General features: G+C 39.0%; 1 protein-coding gene across 2 annotated transcripts; it reads left to right on the top strand.

Annotated features, from left to right (window-relative positions):
* Nucleotides 1-203: 203 nt before the first annotated feature.
* On the top strand, nt 204-13,865 carry LOC113171766 (polypyrimidine tract-binding protein 2-like). 2 transcript variants are annotated; one of them, XM_026374441.1, is made up of 17 exons: nt 204-291; nt 1,521-1,542; nt 2,051-2,102; nt 2,472-2,635; nt 2,793-2,864; nt 2,970-3,041; nt 3,164-3,322; nt 3,576-3,686; nt 3,920-4,088; nt 4,539-4,616; nt 5,095-5,207; nt 6,986-7,019; nt 10,560-10,652; nt 10,844-10,960; nt 11,832-11,931; nt 12,023-12,100; nt 12,243-13,865. In XM_026374441.1, the coding sequence occupies exons 1-17, from the start codon at nt 284-286 to the stop codon at nt 12,370-12,372; spliced, it is 1,572 nt and encodes a 523-aa protein (XP_026230226.1). In that variant the 5' UTR covers nt 204-283; the 3' UTR covers nt 12,373-13,865. The 2 variants fall into 2 exon arrangements, with proteins under 2 accessions (XP_026230226.1, XP_026230225.1); XM_026374440.1 differs by having other exon boundaries at nt 2,051-2,120.
* Nucleotides 13,866-14,100: the final 235 nt, after the last annotated feature.

Genomic DNA, 14,100 nt, shown 5'->3' with positions numbered 1-14,100 from the left:
AAAATAATATTGTGTGTGTGTGTGTGTTAGAATGAGATCTTTTTAAAGTTGCAGTTCTTAGTAGTGTTGTTTTTTATATATGTGTATCAAAGAACTAGCAGCCGCAGCAGCAGCTTCCCTCCTGAGCGGAAGGTGGCGGTAATGCACGTCACGTCACGTCACGTCACGTCGCCTGACAACAGTCATTAAAGCCTGGAAGAAGAAGAACGCCCATTTTGCTCCCAGGCTCCGGGCTTCGCAGTGAGCTGAAACATTAACAGACTGTAGCGGACAAAGAGCTGCAATGGACGGGTAAATATGTGCCTGTTACACTTAATGCGTCTCGCTCCACTTTCTGCCACTGTGTATGTGGCACAGACAGTATGAACTGTCTTTCGTCTCAAATTTAAATTTACGTTAGCTCATCGGCGGACCATTATTATAATGTTAGCTAGCTAGCTAGTTAACCGCTAACGTTAGCTGGCACACCAAGTCGCAACAAAAAAAAACGTGGTAGTCTGCTTTATAAGAAGATTACAGTTTTATGGCATGTCTCAACTGCATATTGTAAACATTAAGCTGACTGTTTGGGTCTAAGTTCGGCAGTGTAATAGTTTGCAAACTCGTTGGCATATGGTTGTTATCTAATAATACTGTTCACCTTCTGTGGTGTGTAAAATGAATATTAACGTAAACCAACATTAGATTAACTAAAGCTAGCTACCTGCGAAAGTGAAATATGTGCGTTAACTCTGGCTAAATATTTGCATGATGACAAGCTGTTAGCATTGTGTGTAATTAACGAACCATGCCAGAATCTCCACGGGACCTTACAAAATGTAATGAGTTGTCAGTTTGTAAGGTTCCTTTGTCTGAAGCTCATGGATGCTACACTCAACCTCCTAGCTAGCGAATCATATAGTTACGCTGTTACTCAGATGTTGGTAAACAAAATAATAACTGTACATAGAATTATCTCTGTGAAAATTAATTAAATACATTTAAAATACGTGTGATGTTATTTAACATTACGTAGATCTTGGATCTAGGTTGAGCTGAGAGATTATTAAAAAGCATGTTGGTCTCTGTAATGGTTTCATGTTTTTGCTGCAACATCAACTGCCTCTTCTTGAAATAATGTATTTTGCTGAGTAGGTAGCTTTATTCACATGTTTTGTATTATGTCTTAGTATATGTAGATGACAGCTTTTTATTAGTTAGATGTACATGTGCGTTAAATAACACATATTAACAGAAATTGACTAAATAGGCCAGTATCCTTGTTTATTTAGACGTTGCTGAACTGTTAAATCTATGAAGCTCTTAAATGTGTGACATTTCAGAAGCAGCACTTAGAATGAAGAAAACAAGGGGGAAAACACAATTGAAACAGATATATTGCCTAGTATTAATTTAAATATTGTCTGAGTTGGTACACTGTAACACTTAAAGTAATATGCCACAGCATTTTCATACAGATTTTTTGTTAATATTTTCTCTATTTCTTGCCTTCCATCTCTCTGTGTTGTCTCCATTGGCAGTGATGTTGCAGTTGGTGTGAAGGTGAGCTGTTTTTTTTGTTGTTGTTGTTGTTGTTCCTAATTTATTGCGAACACACTCACTTCAGCACAATGTTAAAGTGGAATGGATGTACAGCAGCTTAGTTTTATGATATAGCATGTGAATAGAATTAATCATTTGTGGTTTGGAATGCAAAGTTTCAAGGTAAGTTATTGTAAGGATTTGTAGGTTGGCAGTAAGATGATCAAGGTACAAGTGAATCAGGCAGTGTGCTTTGTCTTCAGTGTGCATGTGTTATGTTATAGTGAATGATAATAGGATAACGGCAGTTCCATTGCATTGTTGAACAAAAACCCAGACATATTTTAGAGCAAAATGTTTGATGCAGCATGTATGGTAATATTATGTGATCATGCTTATAGTAATAACAGTTTTAGATTTTTATTTTTTTTAATTGTGATGTAAAAGAAAGTTACATTTAATTAGTTCCATTTTTTTCTTCTTGTTTTTTTATTTATATTTATTTAATTTTTTTTTCTTAACTTTCCAGAGAGGCTCAGATGAGCTCAACATGTATGGCAATAGCCCCAACTCCATGACTGGTGAGATCAAGCGTTACGGTACCAACAAACACAACTCACCTTTTAAAACGGGAACTAATGTCATTATTGACTATCACATAGGCTGTCTGATAAAAATGCATCCAGACGAGTTCCTTAAGCCTTTGCACTGAACAATCGCTCAACCACTGCCCATGTGATAGTAAATGATGCAAGAAGCTTCTTAAGTTCTTCCACTTCTTTTCTGACAATGATGATCTCCCTCAGCTGCTTTTCACATGCGCCTTTCACATCACCACACAACTTCTTTGTATGTTTTTTACTTTTATAGGTTGATTTTAAAAAGCAGCTGAGGTGTTGTATGATAAATTTTTTATTATTATATTTCACTGTGTGTGTGTCTATGTTTAGCGAATGGCAGTGACAGTAAGAAACAGCGTTTGGATGAATCGCCTCCCTCCAGAGTTCTCCACATCAGGAAACTTCCCAATGAAGTGTCAGAGACTGAAGTCATCGCTTTGGGGCTCCCCTTTGGAAAAGTAACCAACATACTGATGCTGAAGGGAAAGAACCAGGTAAACTATGACTCTATATTGTATGGTAGTTTGACCTAACAGGGCAGTAATCACAACAGCAGTGAAGATCAGCTCAATGATATTCTGCCTTTCCATATTAGGAAAGGACAGTGAGAAATTGACCATGAGATGTTTGGGTTTCCTTTTTCTTTCCCAGGCATTTCTAGAGTTGGGTACAGAAGAAGCAGCCATCACTATGGTGAACTACTACACAGCTGTCACACCACAGGTTTGAAATGCACCAATTTCCATTCATGATGCAAATTCTTATTACTGTTTTCTTGTTGTAAGGAGTTCATAGTGATTTGTGCATTATATGGATCATTCTGCTTAGGTCAGAAATACACCTGTGTTTATCCAATACTCCAACCATAAGGAACTAAAAACTGACTCGGCTCTGAACCAGGTACACACGGGTACTATGCTTCATCAAACCACTTTCTTACTCACTCACATCATACTCCTAACTGATGCTTGATGTGAAGCATTTATCTTTTCATGTGCCCATATTCTTGTCTGTTTACCTAGAGGGCTCAAGCTGTGCTGCAGGCAGTGTCAGCTGTTCAGGATGGAAGCTCTCCATCCTCTCACCAAGGAGTTCTGGATGGCGCTCCACCCCCCAGCCCTGTTTTACGAATTATCATTGACAACATGTTTTATCCTGTGACCCTGGATGTTCTTCAGCAGGTAAAGCCAGAGCGCTTACTATAAATCCAGCAGTTAAATTAGTGCAAAATCCCCCTCGGTTTGTGTTTGGATATTCTTTGCTACTAAAAGAGAACCTTTACAGCCTGAGAAGGAAAGAGTATTACACTAATCACAATTACCCCTTTCTAAGTTTGCATGAGGTAGTTTGTAATCTTATATGAACTCTAATTATGACAATATTTGCGTTAAACTTAGCTTTAAAGTAAAATGTTAAGTTTGATTGTTCCTGCAGATCTTCAGTAAGTTTGGGACTGTGATGAAAATTATAACCTTCACCAAGAACAACCAGTTTCAGGCTCTTCTGCAGTTCAGTGACCCCGTCAATGCACAGCAAGCTAAACTGGTAGGCACATATGAAAAATGTGACTGTTAGTAATAAATTGCAACTGGATATGTCTTTCATGGTTATTTGGTTAGCATTCAAATATTGCAGCCTCAATGAGGCTCAGACAGCAGCAAACTATATAAATATAAGTATCATTGTTGACCTAATCAATCCAATCGATCTTACATAAAAAAAAGCTAAATGAAAAGTGCTGTTGAAACACTACATTTTTTCTTCCTCTTCTACACCAGTCTTTGGATGGACAGAACATCTATAATTCATGCTGCACTCTGCGGATAGACTTCAGTAAACTGGTCAACCTCAATGTCAAATATAACAATGATAAGAGTCGAGATTACACCAGACCTGACCTTCCTACTGGAGATGGAGAGTCCACAAACAAGGACCATTCTTTGTTGGGTAAATATACCTCTGACTCCATCTGTCTCTATTATTCAGACCTTTTTCATTAAACAAAGAAACTATAAAATGAAATGTAATTCCTAGTTTGGTGATGATCAGTTCGAATTACTAGAATATAGAATCTAGAATCTAATATATTCAACTACTTTAAATGTTCAAATTGTCTTTGTTAATATTTGTTTTTTATCAACTATGAAGCCCAGTATGCTTTTACTTTTACTAACATTATGTCTTATTTTGCATGCATGTGTGAATGAATGAATTAATCATTTCTGAAGGGACAGTAGTGTAGTGTAAGCAAGTAATTGGCTATATATTACCATTTATGGTGAATACCATTGTCACAGGTTTAATATTTTACTGGCTGCTTGTGATAATTGTACTTTTTTAGTATTTGGTAGAACACAATTATTTTGTGGATTTCATCTAGTTGTTTTTGTCTTGTAGGTACCCCATCTGGTGCGCTAGCTTCCTACTCTAGTGGAGGTGGTTACTCGTCATCTCTCTCCCTTTCACAGGGCGGAGGTACCCTTTAGTTTTTTATTCATTCTATTTGTCCCATCACTCTGGCTCTGCTGTCTGCTGATGTACTGTCTTGTTTCACGTCTTGCTGTAGTGCCTATTGTGGTGAGTCTAAATGCACCTGGGTTGGGCTTACTCTACTGACGTAGTTCTCAACCTGGTTGTAACCACTCATTTTTTGTAATAGTTGAGATTGAGATCAATGTTGTAGATAATGTTGATTATTGAAATGACTGAAGCAACTGTGTTTCACATGAAATGTTGTGCTGCCACCAAATGCTTCTGTTGCAGCAAATGTTATATTACGTATTTTGATAAAATTTATGTTTTATTGAACAAGATAATGAAAAACTCATCAGCTCTTGTGCTTGAAGATTAATGAAAATTACATTTACACCATGGCATTAAACACACAAACTTTGCTGCTGTTGAATTCTACATTTGATACTGACCCGGTTTATGTCTTGTGCCTTCCTAACAGGTGCCATTAGTCCTCTGAGCGCTGCAGCAGCAGCAGCAGCAGCTGCAAGTCGCGTTGCTTTGTCTGGTTCAGGTGTATCAGGAGTCCTGTTGGCGTCCAACCTAAACGAAGAGGTAAACTAAACTTAATCATGACTTAGTTGTCCATAAGTATCTCCAAACTGTGCCTTACATTACTCATTTCAGCCACTGAACAGACACTGCTGAATGCTTTTCTTGCATAACTGAACTGTAGTGTGAGTTCCTGTGTGGATGTGTGCTTTTGTGTGTTTACCCACTTACAGCATGGTTTATGATGCATCTTCCATCTAGTCTGTTAATATAATTAAGGAATGGAATAAATTCACAATGTCACAGTCACCCCTAAAATCAAGCTGTGATATCTTCTCCAGGGATGTTTACAGATAAGTTGTTTTCTGTTTGTTTAATTTTTTAAGATTTATCAAAAGTGATGCATTAATATTTGAAGAAACAGTTTGATTTTGGTTTTCTACAGAGATTGCTGTGTACAGTATTTCCTCTTGATTCTTTAAATGTGAATATGCACCTACTCTTTCATCTGTAAGTCTACACTTGACAGCACCTGTTATCAGTTTGTGATCCATCTCTCTATCAGAGCCTCTTACTCTCTTTCTCTCGCTCTGTCTTTCTTTCACTCTCTTTCTTTTTCTCTCTCCCTGCTCTGAAGAGTGACTGTATAGTTGAGTGGTGGTTTTCTGCCCCCCTCTGGTAAACTCTTGCCACAGCAGCTGTATCCTGCCTGTTTCAGTAACAGCATACAGTTCTGTGTGGTCACACATGAGTTTGAGAGCAGCAGCATGGGCATAACTATGAAATTGCTTAGTGAAGTCCAGTAGCCAGGCAATGGTTGAGTGTGGTGTGGCCATTTATCATTTTGTGACAGTTGAATCCAGGGCATTCCCATAAATAGATTAAAATCTATGGTCACATTTTGGTAATTCTCATGCAGAACAGTGTGTGTTTTTCTATAGCAGAGGAATAGAAACAAAAAAAACACACAATTGATTTTTTTTTTTTTTTTGTACATTTATCGTGTCTGGTATTTCCAGCACAGTTGCGGCTGAGCAGGACAAAAGAAACTTGTCTGGTTAGGTTAGTTCAATTCAGGTGTCAAATTTAAACAAAGTAGTTTGAATTAAATTTTTTTCATTGTTGAAAAAAAAATCTTCTAGAGATATGATGAAAAATGTTGTTTATGTACAGTGTCTCTACACACAACTCTGTCACACTCTTATTCTTTATTGACCTGATCTGCCATCTGCCTCCTGTTACTTAAAATATTGTGCCACTCACTTTTTTTCATTTTGTTATTTCCTGGTTTATTAATCTTTCCATTCTTAATTCTGTTATTTTCTCCTGCCATCTCTTGTTTTCCTCACTGATAAATATATCGAACAGTGAAGGTGTTTGGGGTGCGTGTGTGTGTGTGGAAACAAACCAGCAATCATTCAGACTCCGTTGATGTTCCAGTGATACTGTTTACTGACCTCTGCTTTGGTTTTTGTCCTCCTCTCCTCCTTTCTCCTTTCCCTGCCTCCTTTCTTCACACCTCTGCTCCCCCTTTCACACATTTATTTTTTTCTCCATTTTACTCATTTTGGCCTCAAATGTTGCACAAATCTCTTAACATCCCTCCCATGTATGTTTACCCCAATTTTCTTCCATCTCCTCTTCCTCTCTTCCCTCCTCACTCTTCTTAATCTGACTGCCCCCCACCCTCCCTCCATCTTTCCTCCACCCCTCATCTTCTTGGAAACCACCTCCTCCCACGTCCAATGCTGGGCGGTCTGATCTCTACCTTCGTCTCTCCTCTTCCTCCTCCTCTGTTCCTCCTCTTCCTGTCCTCTGCTCTGCGGTCTCTCTCTCTAAAGATGGTCACGCCTCAAAGTCTCTTTACCCTCTTCGGTATGTTCAACCTCTACTATTCTATCTGTATATCTCTCTCTGTTAATCCAGTTTTGTTCACTTTCTTCAGTGGTGTCGTGGACACGCTTACTTCTCTATTTCTTTCTGTATCTCTGAGCCTTCCTCTGTCATATTGTGCATTACAAAGTTCAAATCTACTTGTGTCTCCACATTAAAATACCAGTGAGTCTGAGAAATGTCTGTTTGGTCAGCTTTTCTATTAACTGTTGAGAGCAAAGACATCAAAATCAGTCATGTGTTCCACCAATGAAAATGTAATATAAAACTTTCAAATCTAGATTGAGGAGAGAGAAAAGATTGGTTCTGCTAGCAATGACATAAAAGACTGACATACGCAAATGTGATAACAGCGATGCTGTTGTAAACAATCTTGGCTGATCAGCTTTAATGCAAAGTAAACACAACAACTCAGACTGCTTGCCTCGTGCCTGACTTTGACAAAGGGCTATGGGCTAGTTTTTTGACATTTAAGTTGAGTCAGCCATCTATTTAGGTTTTTGGTACAGTCAGATTTACTACTTCAGTTATGCCTATGCCTAAAGTTTGAGCTACCTGACCTTAACCGTACCTGAGATTTCTACATTTCTGGCTGAAGCCAACCTGAGCATTAGGCAGAGGCATTTGGTATCATAACTGGTATTAATCCACTAACAATAAAATGATTCTACCAATCCATGATTTGGTTCAGAACTTTTTTGAGCCAAGGTTCAGTTAATACCTCTGTTTTGGATTTGGTTGTTTTGGGGAGCGGTGTACTGTTCCTGAACTAATGGCATGCATCACATCAGATGAGCTGATAGACAGCTCATGCTATGCAGCGAGTGATAGGAGCAGTTTTATTTACAGTAGAACATAGAAAAATATGAAATGTTTAAAACTGAGAAAAAGGATCATTTTGAAATTGATGGCAGCAACATGTCTCAAAAACATTGGGCAGGGTCATGTTTACAACGGTGCAGCATTTCCTCTTCTTTCAACAGAAGTCCGTGAACATGTGAACTGAGGAGACCAGTTGCTGGAGTTTTGGGATGTGAATGTTTCTCCCATTCTTGTCTGATATTGGATTCTAACTGCTCGACAGTACTCCGTCTTCTTTCGTTTCAAGATTCTCTTCTACTACAAAGCTGTGCTGTTGTCATAGATGTAGCATGAGGTTTAGCATTGTCCTGCTGAAATATGGAAGGTCTAATATGCAGCTCTAAAACCTGGATCTATATTTCTGCATTGACCGTGCCTCTCCAGATGTACACTACTGTAATGTACCCTCATGCTATCAGAGATGCAGAATGTCAGATTTCAGTAGTCTGACCTCAGTTCTCCACTTTGCCACTGATCATTTTAAATGAGCTTATCTTCAGAGAAGACGGCAGTGTTTCTGTATGTTTATATTTGGCTTCTTTTGGAAGTATTCCTGAATCTATACTGTGTCCATAACAGAATCCTGTCTGTTTTTAAATCACAGGCATCCAGTGTTGGGTTTCAGCTTTGTTGCTTGCTCAAAGAGAATTTTCTTCAGATTCTCTGAGGTCACTTTCACACCTTAATTCATTTGCTTTGGTCCGAATCAGTTAATGACTTCTAACATTGGAGCAGTTTCTCCTCCTCGGTTCGGTTTCGTTTCACACTGAGTAAAAATCCAAGCGAACCAAAACACGTCACTTTAAACTATGTGAAAACGTCCTCTCAGCTTATTGGTCAGATTGTTTCTGCCGCGGGAACAGAAAATTAAATACAGGAAGAAGGTAAAGTGTTGTAGACTACTGTACGTTTGAGATGAGGTCACTATGACTGTTAACGCAGGTTGATCCTTGATCCCGCTGATTATTGTTTATTACGTTAAATCAGACCTGGTGTCTGTGAGACACTTCACCTCCTCACGTCTCCACGTTTGTCTTCCATTAATCAGACAGCATGTTTTTGGTGGACAAAAAAAAAAAAGAAATGAAAATCTACAAACTACCCAAAGTCCTCAAATCATGTGATTCATAGCGTTTGGTCCCGTTTTGGTTCGGTACGCGTTCTCACCAGGAGGACCGCACCAGAGTTCGCTAAATGATGTGGATCGAGACCACCTCATTTTATGGGGTCTCGTTGCGGTTGTTTTGGTGCAAACTCAGGTGTGATTACCGTGTTCACACCGGACAAAACGAACTGCACCAAGAGGGAAAACGAACTTGAGTCCGATTTAATCGAACTAAATCCTGTAGGTGTGTGAACTGTAGATGATTATTTATTCAAAGTCTGTGTAATTTTACATTGAGAACCATTATTCTGAACTAGTTTAACAAATTGTAAACCCAGCTTTTCACAGACTGATGAACCTCTGTCCGTCTTTACTTCTGACAGACTCTGACTCTCTAAGAGTTTCTTTTTATACCCAGTCATGTCAGGTAACTTAACTATTTATTAAATGTTCTTCCAGCTCTTCCTTGTCAGTACCACGCACTATTCAGCCTTTTGTTGCCCCTGTCCAAACTTTTTGGAGACGTGTTGCAAATAAATTTCAAACCATACCTTATTTTTCCTAACATGGTCCATTTTCTCACTTCAAACATTTGATGTGTTTTCTGTGTTGTTTCTGAATTTTAAATACAAATGTATGTTTAGAGTTTTTGAGATTTGCAAAACGTTGCATTCTGTTATTATGTAGATTATTGAATTATTTAAATTGGGGTTGTACCTTTTTGGTTTGCTGCTGTTGCCACTGATATGGATTAATACTGGATTGATAAGATTACAAATCCTTAATTTTTCACAGTACCCCCACCCCCTCTCCCAGGGACCCTTGGATTATTTTATGTTTTTGTTTTTGCCACGTTAATGGTGGAGTTGATCATTGCATTCCAGACACTCACTAAGACTCATTGTTGCTATTTAAGCCCTCGCATCTCTTCCCTTCTTTTTCCCCTCTTTCTCTAGATTTTGTATTTTTCAACAACTTAACATTTGGGATGTCCTGACACTCGAAGTAGACCTATCACAAGGGTCAAATCAATCAGTCAGCAATTTTTATATTTTTGTCTTACATTCACTGGACCAGGTCTAACTACTTCAGTCTAAAGTGATTAGTCTAAAATGTGGAAAAAGATCACTACTACTGTATGTTTCTTAATACAGCATGTTCTGTGTTAGCTTTAGGAAATGGTGTCTTTTTTCCTACACGTCTGTTGATAGCTTTACCTTTCTATTTGCCTTATTAGACCAGATTGGTCAATCACACACAAGCTGTTCAGTCAAAACATTACGTCAGTTTCAGCTGTGTGTCAGCTTCAGGTGTCTGACCTTCTCACTGGTTGGTCTCACTGGTAGTTTCAAATGGAAGTCAAATGGGAAGATTTCATCTGATATTTTCATTTGTCTTTCTAAAACTAACTTGATTCTTTCCATCCTTCACACTTCTTTTTTTTATCTTGGTCGGCTCCATCTCTCCTGCTCTGACTCTTCTGTCCTCCTCCACCCTGCTCTCTCTTGCTCGTGCTCTCTCTCTCTCTTTCCTTCTCACTCTCTGCCTACCTTCAGGAGTCTATGGGGATGTGCAGAGGGTGAAGATCCTCTACAACAAAAAAGACAGTGCTCTGATCCAGCTGTCTGATGGCAACCAGGCTCAACTAGGTGAGTTTTGTTATGTCAATCTCTAGTATTGGACTACACAGTAACATTAATCACAGTAAGTTTAAGTAAAATCGGTGTGCTGAGTTTTCTTTAACCAGGAGTAGAAAGCTATCACTCTTCCATTTTATCAACATTTGTTGATGCAAATATTTTGTCTCGGCTGCTCACATTTCATTTTTTCTCTCCTATAGCTATGAGCCACTTAAATGGTCAAAAAGTGTTTGGTAAAGTGATGAGAGTGACACTGTCAAAACATCAGACTGTGGCTTTGCCCAGAGAAGGACTGGATGACCAACTGCTAACTAAAGGTAAATGGTAAATGGTTTGCACTTATATAGCTCTTTTCTACCTAACTGGCACTCAAAGCGCTTTACACTGCGTCTCATTCACACACACAAGCACACTCACACCCAGATGGCATATGATTGGCAGACAACTGCTCTACCTATTGAGCCACAGCCACCCCAAGTGGTAGGAGTTCACAGACCCAGGATCAAGTGTTCCAGTGTAATAACAGCAATATAAAGCTCTTAATGTCCAGTTCTACTGGCTTCCATCACATTGGCCTCTAAAGTCTTAAGTGTGGTTTCAGGCTACATTATCCACTACTAGCACGAGTCTGCAACAGAACTGTTGGTAGTTCCACTGCACTATGGGAAATAGTTGCCCCAAACAGGGTTCATGCAAGTATCTGTGCGCAATGACAAATATCCCTGCAGTATGTTCTTGGTGAACATACTGTTACGCACACTTGCTTTTAACATTATTCCAACCTTTTGTCACAAAAAACAAAAACAAACAAAAATTGAGCCAAAAATGACTGAGTACCCCTTCATGATTCAGTAGCTTGTAGATGCACCTTTCGCAGCAACAACTAGTAAGTAATCGTTTCCTGTATGAAGTCTCTCACATCACTGTGGAGGAATTTTGGCCCATTCTTCTCTAAATATTGCTTCAGTTCATTGAGGTTTTTGGGCGTCACACACGCGAGAATGAAACTACACATGGACAGACGTGTAGGTTGAAGCTTTTGGCCAGTAAGACTGTGGAATGAAAAAAGAAAAAGATTCTTAACTGTTGATCTGAGTGTGTAAATGATTTTGAGGATATCCCATAATAACTTCTTAATTAATAATATTATTTCTTCAGTACTGTATTTGATTTCTTATTTTCTGACAGACTTCTCAGGCTCACCACTCCATCGCTTTAAGAAGCCAGGATCCAAGAACTTCCAGAACATCTTTCCTCCCTCTGCAACACTTCACCTCTCCAACATCCGGTAGTACAGCAGCTACACATAGTAGTTACTCAGTACTGCGTTCAGTTGGGCAAATAGTTCATGTCTTTGGGTTTGTTTTTTCCATACCCAGGGATGGTGTTGGAGAGGATGATCTACGTCTTCTGTTCTCTAACAGTGGAGGAACTGTCAAGGCCTTCAAGTTCTTTCAGTAAGAAACAATTCAGTGGTTTGCACCACATCTGCTTTTATAGAATTTTAAAGGAAAAAAATGTCTTCTTAACCTGGAACACGCTGGATTAGTGGCTTGTCGTGCTCTGACCTGACAGTGTTACTGTTACTTTTCTCTTCAGGGACCGTAAGATGGCCTTAATCCAGATGTCGTCGGTCGAGGAGGCCATCCAGACCCTGATGGATCTTCACAACTATGATATGGGAGGGAATCACCACCTTAAAGTTTCCTTTTCAAAGTCCACCATCTAATCCGACTCGTGTATCTAAAGAACCGTGATGAGCGAAGGGGTCGCTGTGGTTCTCACTGAACTGTTTTGTGCTCCCCAACATTTAAATGAACTAGTACAATATTTTTATCACACACAATGTGACGTCCAAACCTCTAAATTATTACAAACAATAGTTTGCAGTTAAAGTACTGTGAAAACATGTTTGCAACTGATCCAGTGCAAATGGCCGTTTTGTTTTTGTATAGTTCGTCGGTCAGCATGACAGACGAACTGTCTGACGTTTGACTTCCTGCAGTTAATGATCTATAATTTTTCTGTACACTGTGTCACTAGCTGATCAATCAAATATCGATTTTAGCCCCAAACTACCGTTCTCACACTCACTCTCAACTTCCTCCAGTTGATTTGTGTCCTGAAAATAAAAAAAGACACCTTGGACATTTCTTTCAGATGCAGACATAAAGCAATAGAATGTGTTGGTGATCAACGTTAAAGTGAGATTCACTCAGCCTTGTCACCTGATCTGCAGTATAAATGTGACCCAGCAGGGATTTTAACAAGCTGCACTAAAGCAACTTGCAGCTGTAGAAATTCTCTACTTCACACAATCACTAAAAATGTAGTTTTACACCAGACTCAACTGGAATTTGAGGATGTTTAGTAGCTAGAACTCATGGAGTCACATTTCAAAAGACACTTTGTAGTAATCTGTGAACAATCACTTTAATGTTATTTAAGAGTGATGCACATTTGCTTAGAAGAAGCAGTTTCATACTGTGCATCATTGAGCATGTTCAAAGGCATTCTGGGAAAGGGGAATCAGGATTTGAAGCTTTTCGAGGACAATGGAGTACTCCCCAAATGTCCTGTACATACTAACTTGGGAATGTATTGACATAACACTTTGTAATAACACCGGTGATGTGGAGATGGAACAGTCCTCGAGGAGCAGCGTTCCTTTTTTAATCCCATCTCAGACTTCTGAAAACAGTTGCCATGAGCGGGCGTGTGAGCGCGCGCACACACACAGGATGCATGCTAATGTTTAGACAAGGTTTTAACATGTGATTGTGGTCTTGGTCTTAGATTTTGGAAGAGACATGCTCAGACCAAAGTACATGATGTTTTTTCTGTTGTGTCATTTAACATCAATCTTTTTACTGGTAGTATTTGTCGGTCCTGTGTGTGTGTGTGTGTGTGTGTGTGTGTGTGTGTGTGTGTGTGTGTAAACCACTAGAAACAGCATTTTGTTAGTATTTTAAACATTTGAAACAGATGTGAACCTTGTCATCCCGCTGCTCTGTTTTATAACATGGATGTTTTTTCTTTTTTATCGAGCAGAGAAAACAGAGCGACTCTTTGAACTGAGCTCATCTCCAATGTGGCTTTTTATTTTTCACTCTTTTTGGACAGTTCTTCTTCAGGAGGTTGTTGTACATTTTCTACTTTAGTTCAGTTTCTTTTGTGAGAAGATTTCAGATTGGCACAAATTAAACTTGTCTTTTCTACAAACCTGCTCAAGTTAAATTGTGTGTGTGTGTGAGTACGATGTTTGCTTGTTCAGGCTTCTGCTCTTCTCTGTATCTGTCCTGTCAATAAACATCCTTCACTTTGTTCAGCTCTGTCTCTCTGCTCTAACTACTTTCTCCTCATTTTCCCTCTTTGAGCTCTTCTGTTCTTTCTACGTTTTACTGTTGACACAAAAACAGGAAGCGAGTTCACAAAATGGGCCTGAAGCACAAACCAA

The sequence above is a fragment of the Anabas testudineus genome, chromosome 17 (genome assembly GCF_900324465.2).
Source record: "Anabas testudineus chromosome 17, fAnaTes1.2, whole genome shotgun sequence".
NCBI classification, from domain to species: domain Eukaryota; kingdom Metazoa; phylum Chordata; class Actinopteri; order Anabantiformes; family Anabantidae; genus Anabas; species Anabas testudineus.
This window is presented reverse-complemented; position numbering and strand designations above follow the sequence as displayed.

Excerpts from the sequence above, each read along its gene's own strand:
- LOC113171766 (XM_026374440.1), top strand. Across the intron at positions 10,961-11,831 it reads TGACCAACTGCTAACTAAAG|ACTTCTCAGGCTCACCACTC; the intron begins GTAAATGGTAAA and ends ATTTTCTGACAG. Across the intron at positions 11,932-12,022 it reads CTTCACCTCTCCAACATCCG|GGATGGTGTTGGAGAGGATG; the intron begins GTAGTACAGCAG and ends TTCCATACCCAG.